This window comes from Thermothielavioides terrestris, chromosome 2, assembly GCF_000226115.1.
Source record: "Thermothielavioides terrestris NRRL 8126 chromosome 2, complete sequence".
Taxonomy (NCBI): domain Eukaryota; kingdom Fungi; phylum Ascomycota; class Sordariomycetes; order Sordariales; family Chaetomiaceae; genus Thermothielavioides; species Thermothielavioides terrestris.
In genome coordinates, this window is record NC_016458.1 from 4,367,714 (window position 1) to 4,389,072 (window position 21,359).

General features: G+C 35.6%; 3 protein-coding genes across 3 annotated transcripts; 2 read left to right on the top strand and 1 right to left on the bottom strand.

Annotated features, from left to right (window-relative positions):
- Window positions 1–1,040: 1,040 nt before the first annotated feature.
- On the top strand, window positions 1,041–2,756 carry THITE_2113768 (uncharacterized protein). Its single transcript, XM_003652315.1, has 4 exons — window positions 1,041–1,315; window positions 1,390–1,745; window positions 1,816–2,030; window positions 2,105–2,756. Exons 1-4 carry the CDS (start codon window positions 1,218–1,220, stop codon window positions 2,447–2,449), a joined length of 1,014 nt encoding a protein of 337 aa, XP_003652363.1. The 5' UTR covers window positions 1,041–1,217; the 3' UTR covers window positions 2,450–2,756.
- A 4,525-nt stretch (window positions 2,757–7,281) lies between these two features.
- On the top strand, window positions 7,282–7,554 carry THITE_2045588 (uncharacterized protein; the record flags this gene model as incomplete). The annotated part of the gene is made up of 1 exon (XM_003652316.1): window positions 7,282–7,554. A coding segment is annotated over one exon (273 nt), but the record flags the coding sequence as incomplete, so codon positions are not given.
- Window positions 7,555–19,987: 12,433 nt separating this feature from the next.
- THITE_2049134 (uncharacterized protein) lies at window positions 19,988–20,260 on the bottom strand (the record flags this gene model as incomplete). The annotated part of the gene is made up of 1 exon (XM_003652317.1): window positions 19,988–20,260. A coding segment is annotated over one exon (273 nt), but the record flags the coding sequence as incomplete, so codon positions are not given.
- Between the last annotated feature and the right edge of the window lie 1,099 nt (window positions 20,261–21,359).

A 21,359-nucleotide genomic window follows, 5' to 3' on the forward strand; every position in this document is an offset into this window, starting at 1 on the left:
ACAGAGGGCGCAGGGCCCGCAGGCCGTGACGATGGGGTTCCTCTCGCACATCTGAACTGACCAGCCAATCGAGAACTCGAGGCGCCAACTCACCGGTCGTCGTTAAAGAGGTCCCGCCAAGACTAATTTCGGAGGCTGCCGAGTACAAGTAATTACAACTCGGCAGGCCGCGACGACTTCGAGCAACATCAACAACGAATAATCGCAAAGACTCGTTGCAACAACTTTACGAAAACTCAACCAAATCGAAAAAAAAAAAGAAAACGAAGATGACCTGTACCCTAACTATAACTTATATCCTAACCTTAACCTAAACCCTAACTAGGGGAGGGCTAGCGCCGCCACCCGTACCCCTGGCGAACTACGGAAGTCGCTACTAAAAGAATTCGCACACCGCCTTGAATGCTAAGCCTGTAAGCTAAGCTATTATATTATACCCCGCACTATCCCCCCTGAGTCCGACTCTGAATCTCTCCTAGATCCAACGCTCTTATAGATCCAACGCTCTCCTAGATCTAACTACCTAACTAGGAGAAATGAAGGTATTCAGTACTAGGCCCAGAAGCTGAAACAATATCCTATTAACATGCTTTTGACCTTCCAAGCTACGAGCCAGAGCCTTGACAGCTAGGTGTTCAAAGTCCTTGGTTTTAATGCTAGTAAGTGCTTCAGCCTACTTATTATCAAGCTGAACGATCAGCTTGAATGTAAGTGCTTGAGCCTGTATAGCAATGTCATAGTAGACTATCGTAAAAAAGCTTGTTCAGGAGGTTCAAGGTCGTTCTGTTGAAGAGGAGGAGGGTTATGTCTATGTAAATACCGATTAATTCTGCTAGTTCAATGGAGGGCAGTGTGTGGATTCTTTTGGTAGCGATATCCGTAACCCTTGGCGATAAAGCAAACGCCTTAGCGATGGTGGCTACGTAATAACGTTGTAAAAACATAGCCGACAATTGGCCGAAATTAGTCTTGGCGGGACCTCTTTAATGTCTACCAACTCACCTCACCCGACTTGGTTGGTGCGGAATACAGTGCGGAAGGGGACACACACCATCCTCTCTGACCTGAGACCGTAGCAACATCAATCGGGAAAACGGGAAAACGTCGGGCCGCGCCAATCACCCTGCCTCCCTGCCTCCGACATGAAGACTCTCAGACGGCCCACTCTCTGATCCTATCACGCTCCGCGGGACGGACATCAATCGCTTCAAGCCGACATGGCATCTTCAGCCATGAAAGCCGGCCAGAGCCTCAAGGGTAAATCGGGTATCTACACCCTTACGAAACAACTCTATCCAACGATTTGGCTAGCAACGTAAGTAATGACCCACGGTCACCCTGCAGCCATCGCAATTGTATTCTGACGGAGCCTTGTCGTTTGGGTCTTAGCGACGCAAGCGATCGGACTGTCATTATCAAGCGCGATATTTCAAAACGTATCGACACGGAACGGACTCTCCTTCACCGTTTCCAGAGCAACTCCCTCTTCCGACCATTGATTGACGAAATCGAGGAAGCTAGACCCCATGACCCTGCCGTGATCGAACGATCCAAACCGGAAGGATCTGTTGCTACCGAGGAATCCGAACCGGATGAGTCCTCCACCATTGTCTTGAGATACTACGACAGTCATATCGGGGAGATTGCAAAGGAAAAGGGCCTCTCATCCCGAGAGGCCAAATATGTCGGTTCTCGAGTCCTGCAGGCTTTGCGAGACTTGCATGCGATAGGATACATCCACACAGGTTTGTCCCCTTGGTCCGGAACTCGTACATCTGGCCACGAATAGAGAACTGACGAAATTACTTCGAACAGACGTGAAGCCACGGAACATCCTCGTCAACCTCTGCCAAGAAGGCGACATGCGCTTCAAGGACGTTTGCTTGGCTGATTTGGGAGATGCCCTCACTACGGACAGCCACGAGGCAAGAAGCGGCTATCCATACGGCACCCCGCTGTTCCGAAGTCCCGAAGCCACCTTGATGATGCCCTTTACCACGGCTCATGACATCTGGTCTTTCGGTGCTACTGTATGTCTGCCACTCTCTCTGCTCATCACCTTGTGCATCGCAGTGCCACTGACCGCATCCGTCATGCACTTCAGATGATCTCGCTTATATATGGTCGCAACTTCAGCATATTCACCCCGCGCTGTCGTCCTGAGGACGAGATGTACGTGGATGGTATCGTCCGGAATTTCCACAAGTATTTCGGGCCATTCCCGTCGTCGTACTTGACAATTCCTGGCATCGACGAAGTGAGGCTTGAAGCACTTACGGAGATCACCGAGCAAGGAAAGGAGCGGGGACTCTTCAAGCGTGCATCGTCCACAGAGATTAGCAACCAAGACCGCGATTTCATCTGGAACCTGATGAAGCTGGACTACAGAGACAGACCTACGGCTGCTGAGCTGTTGGAGAACGAATGGTTTGCAGATACGGATAGATAGATGCTGGGCATCCAATGTCTCCAGTTTGTGAGAGAGTAATTGGTTTTAACGTGGCTAGTACTCACATATCTGAGCTACGAATACGATGTATTAGAACTTCTGAGGAGAGCAGCAAAGTGGGGCCATTCAGGATGCAGAGACATATGTATTGAGGGAGGTACTCCTCTTATATAGGGTGGGAGGAGCACCGAGGTCTATATATATATGAGCAGAGCTGACATATACCCCCTAAGCATAGAGAGCCTAGCAAGTGGAGTTATATATACACTATGTCATACGCAACTATGGCAAGGGCACCCATGACCGCACCGCGGTCAGGGGTGACGAGCGTTCCCTTATAAAAGGGAACCTTACCTGGAACCCCTTTGTAAAGAACTAGACTACATCAATATACTTTTATAATATATACTAGTATTTAGGAGTAAGGCCTTATTAGCTAACGAGGCTAAGAAGCATTGATCTTTCTTACCTTTATACGTTTACCGCTAGATAGTTACTAAGCACTATTAGCATATAATAAGTAGTGCCTACTAACGATTTGAATCTATTCTCTTCCTATTAAGGGGAGCTAAGTTCGGATTAGGAGATATTACGAACTACATCTAGTAAGTTGTATAGAGCAACGCCTAAGGTAGATAATACTTCTTTTTAAGGGAGTAAGCTTTGGAAAATGTACTATATAACGAACTAGTTTATATTATTAATACTATTAACTTGACCTTAGGCACCTTTAAGGCGTTAGGAACTAGATGAAGTTAAGCCTTATAAATATAAATGTTTATAGAAATATATAATAAATATTTAAGTTTATTAAGGACTTTAGGGTTATCTACAACATTTAGTAGGTTATTAGTATTAGCCTATAGAAACTTAAGTACCTAGAAGCTATACTATCCCTTAAGACAATATTAGAAGGAGACGATTATATATAATAGTATATTTAAGAACTAAACGTCTTAGAGCATCCTCCTTTTTAGATACTCGATAATTATATACTTTACGCCTACCTTGTAATTATTAGGCGTAAAGTTCAAGTAGCCGTTAGTAAGAACCTTATTCTAGACCCTAGGATCGAAGACGCCGCTTTAGAGATTAAAGACTTAACCTAAGAAACGCTAAAGACCTTAGTACTAGAGAGTTAGAGACTATTAGAGACCCTAAAGCCTTAGGGGACTAGCAATTAGTAACTAAGACTAGCTATATCGCTAGAAATATTAGTAAAAATTAGATATAATCTAACTAGGAATTAGCCTATAACTCTACTAAGCTTAACCTTTTAAGAGCAACTAAAGACCTAGGATACGTCAATTATTCTTTAATAAGGATATAAGACCTATATCGTTAATAGCTATAATTTCGATAGACGCTACTAAAGACTATTAAGAGGATTATAAGATTCGCTACTTTAGAACTAACAACCTAAAAAGAAAGACCTATTATCTTCGATAGTATAGTTGATTAGCACTTTCGACTAAGCTTCTTAGCCATTGCTATAGACGTCTAGTCAACTATCTTAGTACCTATCTAAGCTTCCTAGACTAGATATAGTCCTCTAGAACGCTAAGACAGAATATATAGATAGTTTAGTCAATTCTAATGTCTCTTTACTATTCTAAGAGATGCTGAGCCTACTACGTAGACAAGCAACTAGACTCTCTAGATAAGGAGTTAGACCCTTTAGACAAGTAGCTAGAGCTATAGACATCTAGGCCGCTTTTGCTATATAGGACTTTCTTACTTAGATAGCTAGAATAATAGAAAACCTAAATATTATAATCGAAAAGGCGAATAAAGCTATAAATATAGAAGACTATTAGCTTAAAACTAAGGACAGAAGTACTATATTTTTATAATCATCTATACCTACGTTGAAATAGAAGATTTAAAACACTAGTCTCTTTTAGCTAGATATAGAGAATAAGTCTAAAGAACCCTAGGACTTATAATATAACAAATAGCAGCTATACTATAGGGACGTCAACCTTTAGGTTGAATAGATAGATTAGGTCATTAGATACTACCTAATAAAAGAAGAGACCCTACGTATAGAGATATAGACCCTACTTTAAGGATTAGCGCTACAATAGTATAAGTAGTAGCTCTCTACTCTAGAAAAAGTAGCACTAACTATATCTATAAAAGCGTAGACCAAACATTTAAAAAAGGAGTTTAATAATAAGAGATATAAAGCGGAAAAATAGTTAAACGAAAACCAGTATACTATAATAAACAACTATAAAGATAAGCTAGTCTAGAAATTTGCTATAGAATACTTTAAATATATATATATTTAGAAAGATACTACTAAGGAGCAACGTCTAATATATCTTTACAACTGCCTTTATCTAGAACTTCGCTAGCTATACCCCGAACTAGATATAACTATAGAGATAGGCGTATTCTTTAGTATCCTCAATACCAAAGTATATATCGTTAGAGACAAGCTTTGCTAAGACGCTACTAAGGGCTATATTATTAGCTATAGTCATATCGCTAACAGTATAAATATAGAGTACAATAATAAAGAATAAGGAGACGATGAGGAGGATAGTAGAGCCTCCTAAATAGGAAGAGGTAAAAAAGGATATTACAACTATTAGAGAAGAGATAAGGACAAACTTTAGCAACCTAGAGACAATTAGTATAAAGATAGTAACCGAGTATAACTATTTAGTAACTGAAACTTCTATAGTATAACTAAACGTAGAAGAGGATATTAACTATTCAACGACTATAGAGGAGGAGTTAGACTATTCAAGGGCTAGAGAAGAAGCGATAATAGCAACTAGAGAAGACGACCTCGACGACTATAATAGATTCGTATATATATATATAAGAAATAGTTCGAAGATAGCACCTTCGCCTACTATAGTAAAATTATAGTAATAGGAGACGACGAGGACGTAAACCTTTACTATAAAATATTAGAGAAGACTAGGTATATCCTTATTAACAAATATAACATTAAGGCTAAAGATGAAGAGTTAGAAAACAAGGGAGTCAATAGCTTCTACTATATATATTATCACTTTCACTAGCTAGGGCTTAAACTAAGAGAACTCCTACGAATTTAACAATGTATTGTCTATAGCAAAGTCTTTGTAATCCATTGTAAGCTATTCAAATATATAGCCGACGATAGCGACGAGGACAAGTATAAACTTAAATAGTAGTATATAGACTACCGATATAATATCAACGATACTAAAGACGACCTTAATAGTAAGAAAATAAACTTTATATTAACAAAGGAATAGATCGTAGAAGCGTAGCTATATATATTACTACTAAAGGCGCTAGATAAGCAAGTAATATACCTTATAATCAACATTAGTATAAACTTAGGCAAACTAGGCACTAAGGTCTACGTTAATATAGGTAGTAATACTAATCTCGTCAATAAGTAGTTTATCTCCAAGTAGGCTAAGAACCTACGCTAGATTAATATAAAGCTATACTTTGTTAAAGGTATTAGAGCTTATATAGAAGTTAAAAAGCAAATCGAATTTAACTTCTATATCTAAGGAGTTGTATATAGCACTAAGGTAGAAGGCTACTTTACTATAATAGCCAACGTTATCGAAGGATTAAAAGCAAAACTGTTGATTAGAACTAACTTTATACTCTACAATGGAGTAAAGATTGACTTTAATATATTAACCTATTATTTTTAATCTATTTATAATATAAAGATGAGAGTATATATAGAATAGAGAAGAAACATTTAGAAAGTAAAAGCTATAAACACTATAACGATTATACCTATAACGAAATACCTAATTAAGACTATGTTCAAGCCTATAGACACTGGTAATAGCAATCTAGCTAGCTAGATATATAAACTCTACTTCGCTTCCTATATCGAAGGCGTACTAGACACTATCGTAGACGCGAAGAGCGTATACTAGGCCATTGTAAGGAATAACATTGCTCGTTTAATCATTATTGTCGACTGACAGTATATTAGATACTTCCTTTAATATAGCCTAGAGGAGGACATCTAGGCAATAGTATAGAACCTTACGTAGTAAACCTAGGATAATATTAAGAATGACAAATGTATATAGATAATAACGACTATATAATAGGAGCCTAGTAGTAAAGAACTGATAATAGAGATATTAATAGAAGATAAGTAGAAGCTACCTACTAAGTAGGAGTTCTATATATTATCCTATAGCATTAAGAAACTCGACGATATCCTTTGTATCAAGTTAGCAATAGGAGTAAGTATCTATAGTAGGGACAAATAGTATATAAAAGAAATAAAGGCATTGTTAGATAAGTATAACGTCTTTTGTAACTATAGTATCGTTCCTATACTAGAAGATTCGAAGATAAGAATTCCATTTATCAATAGATAGTAGAACTAGCTTAAGCTTATTCGAATCTACCTACTAAGCACTAAGGACTAAGTAATTGTTAACGAAAAATATAATAAGCTATAAGTGTAAAGAAAGATAGACTTTTTAGATTAGCTAACTTCTATCGTTTGCCTAGTCTTTATAATCTACTATATAGTTGCTAGAAAAACGAAAGGCAGAGCTATAGTAGACCTCTAGCCCCTAAATACGTTAGTAGTACTAAATATATATCTATTGCCCAACTAAAATAATATTATAAATATAATAATAGGCAATACAATTTTTATAGTATTTAACGCCTCTAGATTCTTCTTCTAGCTTCTAATTGTAAAAGAATATTATAACTATATAGTAGTTATTAGTTCTAGAGGTTTAGAACGCTTAAACGTTATACTAGTAAGATTTAAAAACTCGTTAGCTTTTATATAGCGCTTTATAGACTATTTGTTCTATAAGTATAAGCACTTTGTATATACTTATATCGACGATATTATTATCGCTAGCAAGAAAATAGAGGAGTACCTTAAGTACATTAAAACGGTTCTCAATATCTTTAACAAGATATATATTTATATTTCAATAAAAAAATCCTTCGTAGCCTACCCGTTAGTAAGACTTCTTAGCTATATAGTCAATAGCGAAGGAGTAGCTAAAATAGATAATAGGCTTACTATATTTAAGAAACTCAAGTTCTTCGATATCTTTAAGACCTTAGAACAGTACCTTAGTATAGCTAGATAGCTATATAAGGGTATCCTATAGTATATAGTAAAAGTATAGCCTCTATAGGACTATAAAACTAAGCTCCTTATCTAAAGAAGAGTAAGCGAAGACCTTCCTATCGCTAAGTCGAAGAACGCTAGGAAAGTATTTACTTTGAACATTAAATTTAAGCCTACGCTAATAGAACTAGAGTCTTTTAGGTTGCTATAGGAATACTTATATAAATAGTACTTCCTATATTATTACCGCCCTAATAAACTACTATTTATTAAGCTTAATGTAAGCGGTAAAGGATATAGAGCAATTGTCTTTTAACTCTATAGCGAATAGAATAGCACTAGTATCCCTAACTAAAATATCCTAAATAGTGAGATCTAGCCTATTATATTTTTATCTCACCTAACTTCTAATGTAGAAAGGAAGTATAGGAGTACTAAAGTAGAAGTCGCTATTATTATATAGGAAGTTAAGAAGCTTTAGAAGATAGTATAGTTAAACTAATACTCTATAAACATCTTAATAGACTATATAGCGACTAGAGGTATTGTAAAGTATATATCTCTCGCTACTATAGATCTTGCAAAGGCTAACCTAAAGCTCGCCAACGCTATTAACTAGCTATCTTAGTTTGACCTTAATATCTTCTATATACTAAGAAAGCTCAACGTTGTACTAGACGCCTTATTACGCTTATCGACCTTTGAGGAGGACGCCTCTAACGAAACCTAAGACGCTACTAACGAACTAAAGGACATTTAGTCCACTACCTAGATCAATACTAAGGAATACTACACTATAGATACTAGTACCTTCGAACTAGTTATTAGTAATAAGTTTAAAGCTAGGCTAACTATAGTTTACTTTAACGATTAACAGTATAATAAGATTATTAGGAGCCTCTATAATATAGAAGAATAAGCTAAGAAGATCGTTAAGTAGAGAGAATATAAAGAGTAAGAAGGAGAGCTACGAAGAAAGTAATACTAAAAGCTATAGCTTTAACTCTATAAACTAAAGGATAGTCTCCTCTACTACGTCAACTATAAAAGAGCAAAGAAGCTTTATATCCCTAATAGCTACATTAAAGACATTTTTACCATTATATATAACAACATTTACTACTTTAGTATAGATAATACAATAGCGAACATCTTAGTATTTATATTTAACTAAAAGCGCTAGATAGTATATAAGTATATTTAGCATTGCCTAATATATAGAGAGAACTAGACCTTAAAAGAACTAAAGCCTAAAGATCTTTAGCTAATTTAGATATTGCTATAGCCTTTCTATACTATTACTATAGATTGTATTATCAATTTACCTTCTATACTCTCTAAAGGGATACTATAGTCAATGAAAAAATACCTAATCCTCAACGCTATATACACTATTATCTATAAGTTTAGTAAAAAAAAGCTTCTTATAGCTAGAAATAACAAAGTGTTAGTAGAGGAATAAGCAATTATAATCCTTGGAGCACTAACGTATATAGATTAGGGACTCCTAATATAAATTATTAGCGACTAAGATACTAAATTTACCTTTAACCTTTAGAAAGAAATCTTTTATATCCTAGGCGTTAGCCTCCTTTTCTTAATAGTCTATTATCTCTAGATAGACAATTAATTAGAAAGGATAAACTAAATAGTAGAAATCGCTATCTATATAGAAGCTATAGAAAGACTAAGAACCTTATATCCTCTACTTCTCCCTACATTATAGTACAACCTTAACAATATATTTATAATCACTATTAGAAGATCGTTAAACGAGTTGGTATATAGCTTTAAACTACGCTCTATCTTAGATATACTTTACTATAAGAAGGGCACTGTTATCTTCGCTAAAGCTATTAGTGTCTTTAGAGAATAGTATTAGAAAGAAGTAGTAGAATAGATTAATTATATAAGTACTATTGTAAAAATATATTATAACAATAAGTATATACCTACTAAGTTCGTAATAGGAGACACCGTTTATCTACGACTATATAATAGATACTATCTCCTAGGAAAGCTTAATCAAAAGTAGTTACTATAGTAGGTAAAACCATTTAAAATTATTTATAAAATCGATAGGAACGTCTATAAGCTTAACTTCCTAGCTAGTTAGAAAGTCTACCCTATATTTTTAGTTTCCTAGTTATAGAAACCAGATTAGAAGAAAGACCCTTTTAGCTATAACGTAGAACCCCCTAGCTCTATAATCGTTGATAGAGATAAGCATTAGGAGATTAAGAGAATTGTACAATAGCGTATTATCTAGAGGAACTAGAAACCTAAAGTCGAATATCTAGTATAATAAAATGGATTTACCGCTAAGGACAACTAGTAGATCCTATATATCTAGCTTATTAATAGTACTAGGGAACTTGTTAAAGAGTATAAAAAGATGTATTCTATCGATTAGAAGAAGGAACGCTATAATAAGGGTATTGCTATCAAGGAATAGAAGAAAGTAAAGGAGATTCCTCGATCCTAGAACTAAGTTATTGTCGAGCTATTATAAAGGAAAGGCAACGACTATTGATAGCTATACTATTATTGACTTTCTCTTTCCTTTTCTATTTCCCTCTTTTTCTTTTATTCGTTTATACTTTTTTTATTAGAATATATTTACTTTAGTATATCTATCACCGCTATATCGCCACTAGATATATAAGCGCCGTCCTCTATTTTATAGATCTCCTAGTTTTCCTTCTCTTTACCCTTTACTTAGATATTACCAACGTTTTTAGTTATAAAACTATAGTTATTTAGTTCGTTAAGCACTTTGCTTATCCTAGTTTTCCTATATATAGATTCGCTCTTAACTTTAACCTATAAATAGTTAGGGAAAGCTATCCTATTGCTATAAAGGCGTAAAGCTTTAAGCTTTAAGGGTATAATATTCTATTCTCTAGCTACTACTAGATAGCAACATTGTTTATTAGCTATAGGCACTATACTATTGTTTTTATTTATTTCTAGAATGGTTTAATATAAGCTATTGTAGTTTTTTTTCTCTTTATATATTATCTTTACTATATCTATTTCCTATAATACTCCTATATCGTAATTTATTATATTCATTATATGATCAATTATTGTACGTTCTTACCGCTAAACTATATACATTTATATAAACCGCTATCTATTAGTATACGCTTATATATAGAACCTACAATAACGATAAGACCAACTATATAGTCGACTCTTTAAGCTCCTTAACACCGTTAAACAGTAAAGTACTTAAGAACAACTATATTAATATTATAGAAGGAGATATATAATCAACTTTCATTATATACTAGATGCCTCTTTATAGAAGAAAGACTCTTACTAAAACTCGTAGTACCGGTACCTAGAAAAGATAGAGTGCCTACCTCGCTATAAAGTAAGTAGAAAATACTATGAAGGTCGCTAATATACCTAATACCCTTTTATACGCTATAGGAGTATATATATCCTACTAAGCTATAACTAAGGACGTTATTACTAAAGTCATTTATAACAACGAAATGATAGTCGTTAAGAAAGTTAATATAGCTAGAGCAATCTAAAATAGTTTAGAAACTATATATAAAGAACAAGGGCAAGCCACTATTCTAAGCCTTATTATTATTCTAGACGACGAACTTAAAGTCGCTAAGGACTATAAAGAAGCGCTAGATAGCAACGTAGTATAAGAGCACTTCGACGCTCTTTTTACTTATAAGTATATAAAGGAAGAATAAATCTTCTAATATATGCCTAGGATCTAGTATCTTAATATCGATAATATTATAACTACCTATATATAGTGTAAAGAGCCTTAGTAAGCTATATATATTGTATTCGATAATAAAGTAGTTATAAGCAATAATGACTAGGATATTTTTAACAACGACGAGGCTAATTATATAAATAACGAAGAGGATATAGCTACAGAGCTATATTATATTCTAGAGCTATAAAAGACTTATATATTCTATAGTTATTCCTATTGCTCTATAAAAGCTGTAAACAAGTATATCACCACTATAAGCGAGGTACTCGCCTATATATATATAGACTTCGGCTATAACGAAGAATATATAGCTAAGCTTATAACGTAGTTCGCTAAATTCCATTGTATAGTCCTAAAAAAAGATCTTAATAACAAATTAATCAGCTTCGCTTACAACTTATATATTTATAAGATCAACGGTATAGTTAAAAAGGCGCTTAAGGAGTTCTAGGAGACTAGAATAGTAACTATAAGCTATATACCGACTACTATCAAAATCTTCGTTCTATAGTATATATTGCCTAAGTGAGAGAGCAACCTATCTATCAACGTAATATTAGCAAAGCTTAACTGTTACACACTGATAGTCCTCGGTGACTATCTGATAGTAAACGTATAATGGTGAGAAAGATCAATGCCTCTCAGCCTCGTTAGCTGATAAAGCGGCACTCCTAAACACTAGTATATATTACAAAAGTATATTAATGCAGTCTAGTTCTCTACGAAGGGGTTGTAGACGAGGTCCCTCTTTTAAAGGAACACTCGTTACCCCTGACCACGGTACGGTTATAGGTGCCCTTGCTATAGTTGTATATAACAAGTGCCTAGGAACAAGAAGAAAAGATAGCGTCCTCGCTATTATTATTGAACTCAATATAGGGTGAAGGAAAGTATAGAAAAGAAGGAAACTAGTCTATATTAGACCCTATATAGGATTTCTACATTTGTTATCCTAGTCTATAGCTAAGTCCTCTATTGCGATATATTCATTTACTTGTTCTATTTGTTGAGATCGACTATACTATCGCTAGTATATAGGTCGTCTTTGCTAGGCTTAGACGTTTTTATAGCTGTCTTACGCTTAGTGGATATTAGCGCCTTTCTAGTCCTTTTAGTAGAGCGTATTAGCGTCTCCTATTCTTTATCGTCGCTAGTGACCTTACATTGGCGCTTAGTAGTAGCAGCTCCAGTTGGTTTAGCTCCTAAAGTAGAGTAGGTGCTTTTATTGTATTGAATCTATAGCGTTTTAGCTAGCGTCGTCGAAGTAACTACCGACGTAGTTTTAACGATATATACTTTAATAGACGTTTTTTATATAGGCGGCTATATAGTCTTAATGAAATATACCATTGTCGTAGTTGTAGTTTAGCTGCCCTTAGGTTCTAGTTCTTAGCGTTTAATAGATTAGATAATCGTAGTAGTCTACTTTGTATTTTCTACTACGTTGGGAGTCGTGCCTAATACAACTATATAGGCTTCGAGGATTATTATATAGTGTTCAAGGTCTTATATACACTTCGATAAACTTATATAGATAATGTCTTATATATCGCTAGTTATATATATGACTATATCGACGTCTTTACAAAGCTCGTTGTCTATATAGTAGAGTTCTATTATAGTCTTGTTGTAGGTTTGCTATATATCGCTAATCTTCTTGATCTAATGATAGTGTATTTTATCTAGATCGCCTTAGAAGGCAAAGGTGTCTAGCTCTATATAATTAGCGTTCCTATTTATATCTATAGCGCTAATACGTCTTATAGATTCTATAGCAACGTTCTTAACTTCTTTAACGTATATTTAGCACTTCTATACAAAATGCAATAGGTCTTTAGTAAATGCCTATACGGTCTTTATATTGGCTTAGAGGGATTTAATGGTAGCGTCGTTTATAGTAACTATATAACTAGTACCGCTTGCTATATCTATAGCTTTAGCGTTGTTGTAGTATACTAGGCTAAGCTTTACTAATATCGCGTTAATAGATAGGTTGCCCTCCCCTTTAAGCGATATATATTGTAAAGCGAGGATCTCGATAGCGGTCGATATATGGCTTACAGTCACTATTCTAGTCTCCTAGAACTCTTTAAAGGCCTTTTTGACTATACCTTTAATCCTATAGATATATAAGTTGTAAGCGAAGCTAGCTAGTTTGTTACTAAGATCTTTTTTTAGGACTATACAATAGAATCTAGCGAACTACATTGCAAGCTTAGCTATATATTCTTTGTTATAGCCAAAGTCTATATATATATAGGCAAGTACCTCGCTTATAGTGGCGATGTACTTATTTATAGCTTTTATAGGGCGATAGGAATAACTATAGAATATATAGGTCTCTTATAGCTCTAGAATACGATATAGCTCTATAGCTATATCCTCTTCGTTGCTTATATAATTAGCCTCGTTGTCGTCTAAGGCGTCCTAGTCGTTATTACTTGCAACTGCTTTGTTATTAGATACAATGTATATAGCTTGCTAAGGCTCTTTACATTGTATATAGGCGGTTGCGACGTTATCGATATTAGGATACTAGATCCTAGGCGTACATTAGAGGGGTTGTTCTCCCTCTATATACTTGTAAATAAGAAGAGCGTTAAGGTACTCTTGTACTATATCGCTGTCTAGCGCTTCCTTATAGTCCTTGGTAACTTTAGGCTCGTCGTTTAGAATAATAATAGGGCCTAAGATAGTAGCTTGCTCCTATTCTTTATATATAGTTTCTAAATTGTTCTAGATCGCTCTAGCTATATCGGCTTTCTTAGTAGCTATTATTTCGTTATTATAGGCAGCTCTAGTAGCAACGTCCTTAGTTGTAGCCTAGTAGGATATATATACTTCTACGATGTATAAAGGGGTGTCAACTATATTGGTGACTTTCTTTATAGTACCTTCCACTTGCTTTATAGTAAGGCGAGCGCTCTCTCTTTTTTAGGTACTAGTGGTATAGGTTTTAGTAGGAGTCTTTCTTCTATAAGGAGGCATTTAGTATATAACGAAAGCTAGTTATATATCTCCTTCTATATTATCGATATAGTTGTCTTTGAGTGCTTTATTACTTAAGGACGTTAGGGAGTTAGAGGAGTCGACTATACAGTCGGTCTTATCGTTATTATAGGTATTGCAAAGATATATAGCGAATTGTTCTAAGTTGCAAATATAGTGTAAGCGTATACTAATAGATAGTAGCTTATACAAATATATATAGTTTAGTAGTAAGAATGTATAACAATTGATCGTATAACAAATATAATGAATTGCAATGTAGAAGTGTTGTAGGAGATAGATATAATAAAGGTAATATTGAATTGGGGTGATAGACTACCTAGACATGGGGGACCTAGTTTTTCTGTTTTTCTATTTGTCTCAGAGCGTTGTATTCGTTGCTAGGGGAGGTCTGACCCTCTGGTCATATGTATTTAAGTGGGCTAAGCCCATCTTCTTTATTATAAAGCAAGATATAAAAAAAAGTAGTTGTCAATATACGTTCGTTGATACTACGTTGGTGGTCCCTCTTCTTCTAGGAAGGCTATTGAGCCTCTCCTTCTATTGTTCTACCTCTGTCTAGACGATGGGCATTCAAGCTATTAAGCTCTGACCGCATTCTTATTGTCCTTTCTTATGTTTCCGCTACATCCTACTAGACGTATCTGAGCCATGTGTCTTCCTCTCGGAAGACAGCCTTCCTACTACTCGATACGTACTATCTTTATCCGTCTAGAGGGACACTGCATTCCTTTGGAAGCTGTCTTATACGCCTGGTTCTAGGTATAGTGGGGCAGGTTGGTATAGAGGTTTTGCACCACTTTAAATAGGGGCTCAATCGGGGAAGAGCTTAGCTCTATATCTAAACGGGATAGTACGGACTACGAAGTTTTCTAAGATCGTGGAACTATACGATGCTATATTGATGGCTGTACGACGACGATATAGCCGACCTGTTGAGGCTCTGGCACACCGATATCGGCATTTCCAGGAGGTGCGGAGGCCTGTTGAGGCGCACGCGTTCTAGGGGTCTGTTGAGACCTTGTCCTAGGAGACCTTCCTTTGCCTAGACGGTGTAGGGTATCGAAAAGATATCCCGTCATCTTTAACACTTCGAAGACCTATTGAGGCTTCGTTATTATCGACGTAGCGGTTATAAAACGCTAACCTAATCGAAAGACGATAGTCCTGTCCTTCTGAGTAGAGACAAAGGTAGAATTTTCATTGATCGTCATTTTCTTCTCCGGTCTAGCCGAACTAGTTACGAAAGCGGTTAAACGTAGTAGCTATTTACGAGCTTCCGAGCTTAGGACTATACCTTTACGATGCTTAGCTCCTTTTGATAGTATATCTAGCACTGTTTTATATTAGATACGAGGTCTTAGCGTAGACGTTTGCTTTTCTTCTTAAGAGCTATACTCTTACCGCTATTACGCTAGTTGGGTTTAGTGTATTGGTTGCTAGGGATGTCTAGGTAATTTATAAAGAACCTGTGGTCATCCTTTGGGGCCTTTAGACTGTATATTCCGAAGGAACCCGGCTACTTAAGAGGTTTTCTTCCTTTGGATAGACGTCGAAGGAGTCGATATTCCTATAGAAGTGTATATATTAGTCTTTTTGTAGTTTATCGATATAGTCGTTGCCTTTCTCAAAGACGATAGCTAAACGCTTAATAACTGGACTTCAGCGATATATATATACACTGTCTATAGAAGCTCTGGGAATTCCGTTGACCTTTGCAATACCGTCAATCCTAACGCCAACCTTCGAGGGAGAGTCCAAGGACGTATCTGTCTCGTAGCCTTTCCAAGGTATATTAAGCGAAGAAGATCTGGCCAAAGCGGTGTAGATACCCCTTCCGTCTTCGCTAGATACCTCTACTCCGTCTATCTATACGGAGGTACCTATAGTAATACCTTCTAGTCAATCTAAAGCCGAAGTTCTGAAGAAGATGGCCAAGTACGTTCTTGCTATTGCGTTTAGCGCGACATTTCCGACCCCGGCGAAGGCCGGCCTTCAGGGCCGCTTCTTTGGTCAGAATGCTATACGATGGATCGAGACCTTCGAGGAGATGTGCGAGGCTCATTAGGTCACCAATGACAAGACCTGTATATACCTGTTCGAGCTTTGGTGCGACATTATAATCTGGCCTGTTATCCGTCACTAGGAGAAAAAGGACCGAGACACCTAGGCTGCTTTCAAGGCCAAGTTCCTAGTGATGGACTACCTGGATATAGGGGACCCAGTTTTTCTGTTTTTCTGTTTGTCTTAGAGCGTTGCATTCGTTGCTAGGGGAGGTCTAACCCTCTGGTTATATATATTTAAGTAGGCTAAGCTTATCTTCTTCATTATAAAGTAAGATATAAAAAAAAGCAGTTGTCAATATATGTTCGTTGATACTACGTTGGTAGTCCCTCTTCTTCTAGGAAGGCTGTTGAGCCTCTCCTTCTGTTGTTCTATCTCTGTCTAGACGATGGGTATTCGAGCTATTGAGCTCTGACCGTATTCTTGTTGTCCTTTCTTGTGTTTCCGCTATATCCCACTAGACGCATCTGAGCTACGTGTCTTCCTCTCGGAAGACAGCCTTCCTACTACTCGATACGCACTATCTTTATCCGTCTAGAGGGACACTGCATTCCTTTGGAAGCTGTCTTGTACGCCTGGTTCTGGGTGTGGTGGGGCAGGTTGGTGTAGAGGTTTTGCACCACTTCAATATACGAAGAGAAAGAGAATTGCAATAGCTTGCGTTAAGCTATTCTAGAAGTAAATAAAAACAATGGTATAGCGACTATAGCTAGCAAATAGTGTTGCTATTTAGTGGTAGCCGGAGAATAGAACATTGTGCTCTTAAGGCTCGAAGCCCTATACCTTTATAGCAATAGGATAGCTTTCTCTAACCATTTGTAGGTTAAAGTTAATAGCGAATCTAGATATAGGAAAACTGGAATAAACAAAGTGCTTAATAAACTGAATGACTATAGTTTTATAATTGAAAGTGTTAGTAATGTCTAAGTAAGGGGTAAAGAGAAGAAAAATCAAGGGACCTATAAGATAGAGGATAGCGCTTATACATCTAGTAGTAGTATAGCGGTAATAGATATATTAAAGTAAATATATTCTAATAAGGAAAGTGTAATTGAACGAAAGGAAGAGAGGGAAATAAGAAAGAAGGAAGGAGAAAGTTAATAATAGTATAGCTATTAATGGTCGTTGCCCTTTCTCTACAGTAGCTCGATAACAACTTAGTTCTAAGATCGAGAAATCTCCTTTACTTTTTTCTATTCTTTAATAGCGATATCCTTGTTATAGTATTCCTTCTCCTAGTCGATAGGGTACGTCTTTTTATACTCTTTAACAAGTTCCTTAGCATCGTCAATAAGCTAGATATATAGGATCTACTAGTTATCTTTAGCGATAAATCCTTTCTATTATACTAGATACTCGACTTTAGGTCTTTAGTTCCTCTAAGTGATATACTATTGTACAATTCTCTCGACTTCCTAGTGCTTATCTTTATTAACGATTATAGGGCTAGGGGATTCTATATTATAGCTAAAGGGGTCTTTCCCCTAATCTAGCTTTTATAACTAGGAAACTAAAACTATAGAATAGACTTTCCAACTAACTAGGAAGTTAAGCTTATAGATGTTCTTATCGATTTTATAGACAATTTTAAATAGTCTTGCCTACTATAGTAACTACTTTCGTTTAGGCTTTCCTAGGAGATAGTATCTATTATATAGTTGTAGATAAATAGTGTCTCCTACTTTGAACTTAGTAGGTATATACTTATCGTTGTAATATATCTTTGTAATAGCGCCTATATAATCGATCTATTCCGCTACTTCCTTCTAATACTACTGTCTAAGGACACTAATAGCTTTAGTAAAGGCAACGATACCCTTCTTATAATAAAGTATATCTAGGATAGAGTGTAGTTTAAAGCTATATACCAACTCGTTTAATGATCTTCCGATAGTGACTACAAGTATATTATTGAGGTTGTACTATAATGTAGGGAGAAGTAGAGGCTATAGCGTTCTTAGTTTTTCTATAGCTTCTATACGAATAGCGATTTCTATTATTTAGTTCGTCTTTTCTAACTGACTGTCCATCTAGGGATAATAGGCTATTAAGAAAAGGAGGCTGACGCCTAGGATATAAAAGATTTCCTTCTATAGGTCAGAGGTGAACTTAGTGTCTCGATCGCTAATGATTTATATTGGGAGTCCCTAATCTATATACGTTAGCGCTTTGAGAATTATAATAGCCTATTCTTCTACTAGCATTTTATCGTTTTTAGCTATAAAAAGCTTCTTCTTATTAAATTTATAGGTAATAGTATATATAGCGTTGAGAATTAGATACTTCTTTATTGACTATAGTGTTCCTTTAGAGGGTATAGCTAGTAAACTAACAATGAAATCTATAGTAATAGTATAAAAAGGCTATAGCGGTATCTAAATTAGCTAAAGGTCTCTAGGCTTCGGTTCTCTTAAAGTCTAGTTCTCTTTGTATATAGGGCAATGCCAAATGTATTTATATACTATCTAGCGCTTTTAGTTAAATATAAATATTAAGAGGTTTATTATTATATTGTCTATACTAAAGTAGTAAGTGTTGTTGTATACAACGGTAAGAATGTCTTTGATATAGCTATTAGGGATATAAAGTTTCTTTACTCCTTTGTAGTCAACGTAGTAGAGGAGACTGTCCTTTAGTTTATAGGGTCTAAGCTATAGCTTTCGATACTACTTTCTTCGCTACTCTCCTTCTTACTCTTTACGTTCTTTCTACTTAGTGATCTTCTTAGCTCGTCTTCTATATTGTAGAGACTCCTAATAATCTTATTGTACTAGTGGTCGTTGGGGTAAGCTATAGTTAGCTTAGCTTTGAACTTATTACTAATAACTAGCTCGAAGGTGCTAGTGTCTATAGTATAGTATTCCTTTATATTGATCTAGGTAGTGGACTAAATGTCCTTTAGTTTGTTAGTAGCGTCTTAGGTTTTGTTAGGGGCGTCCTCCTCGAAGGTCGGTAGATACGATAAGGCGTCTAGTACAATGTTGAGCTTTCCTAGTATATAGAAGATGTTGAGGTCGAACTAAGATAACTAGTTTATAACGTTAGCGAGCTTTAGGTTAGCCTTTACAAGGTCTATAGTAGCGAGAGATGTATACTTTATAATGCCTCTAGTCGCTATATAGTCTATTAGGATGTTTATAGGGTATTGGTTTGATTATACTATTTTCTAGAGCTTTCTAATTACCTATATAATAGTAGCGACTTCTACTTCTATACTCCTATATTTCCTTTCTACATTGGAAGTTAGGTAGGATAAGAATATAATAAGCTAGATCTTACTACTTAGGATATCTTAGCCAAGGATACTAGTGCTATCCTATTCGCTATAGAGTTGAAAGACAATTGCTCTATATCCTTTGCTACTTACGTCGAGCTTAATAAATAGTAGCTTGTTAAAACAGTAATAATATAGGAAGTACTACTTATATAAGTGTTCCTATAGTAGCTTAAAGGACTTTAGTTCTATTGGCGTAGGTTTGAATTTAGTGTTTAAAGTAAATACTTTCTTAGCGTTCTTCGACTTAGCGATAAGAAGGTCTCTGCTTACTCTCCCTTAGGCAAGGAGCTTGGTCTTACAGTCTTATAGAGGCTACACTTTCACTATATACTATAGGATGCCTTTATATAGCTATCTAGCTATACTAAGGTATTGTTCTAAGGTCTTAAAGGTATTAGGGAACTTAAATTTCTTAAATATAGCGATCCTATCGTCTATCTTAGCTACTCCTTCGCTATTGACTATATAGCTAAGAAGTCTTATTGATAGGTAGGCTATAAAGGATTTTTCTATTGAAATATAAATATATACTTTGTCGAAGATGTTAAGAACTATCTCAATATATTTAAGGTACTCCTCTATATTCTTATTAGCAATAATGATATTGTCGATATAGGCGTAGACAAAGTACTTATACTTATAGAATAAGTAGTCTATAAAGCGCTATATAAAAGCTAGTAAGTTTTTAAATCCTATTAGTATAATGTTCGAGCATTCTAAACCTCTAGGACTAATGACTACTATATAGTTATAATGTTCTTCTACGATTAGAAGCTAGAAGAAGAATCTAGAGGTGTCGAATACTATAAAGATTGTATTACCTATTATTATATTTATAATGTCGTCTTAGTTAAGCAACAGGTATATATTTGGTACTACCAATATATTTAGAGGCTAAAGGTCTACTATAGCTTTGCCTTTAGTTTTTCTAGTAACTGTATAGTAGACTATAAAGACTAGGTAAGTGACAAGGGTTGGCTAGTCTATAAAGTCTATCTTTCTTTGTATATATAGGTTATTATATTCTTCGTTGACGATCGTTTAGTCTTTAGTGCTTAGTAGGTAAACCTAAATAGGCTTAAGCTAATTTTGCTATCCGTTAACAAGTAGAATTCTTATCTTCTAATCCTCTAGTATAAGGACAATGCTATAGTTATAGAAGACATTATATTTGTCTAGCAGTGCCTTTATTTCTTCTATATACCGTTTGTCTCTACTATAGACGCTTACCTCTACTACTAACTTGATATATAGGATATTATCTAGTTTCTCGATATTATAGGATAGTATATAGAACTCCTACTTAGTAGGTAGCTTATATTTATCCTCTGTCAATGTCTCTATTATCGGTTCTTTACTACTAGGCTCCTATTATATAGTTGTTGTTATCTATATACATTTGTTATCTATAACGTTATCTTAGGTCTACTATATAAGGTTCTATACCATTGCCTAGATATCCTCCTCTAGGCTATACTGAAGAAGGTGTCTAATATACTATCCTTCGACAATAGTGATTAGGCGAATAGTGTTGTTCCTTACAATAACTTAGTATACACTCTTTATATCTATAATAGCGTCTAGTATACCTTTGACGTATAAAGCGAAGTAGAGCTTGCGTTTCTAGTTGCCTAGATTATCGTTATTAGTATCTATAGGCTTGAACGTAGTCTCGATTAAATGTTCTATTATAGGTGCGACTATTATAGTATTTATAGCTTTC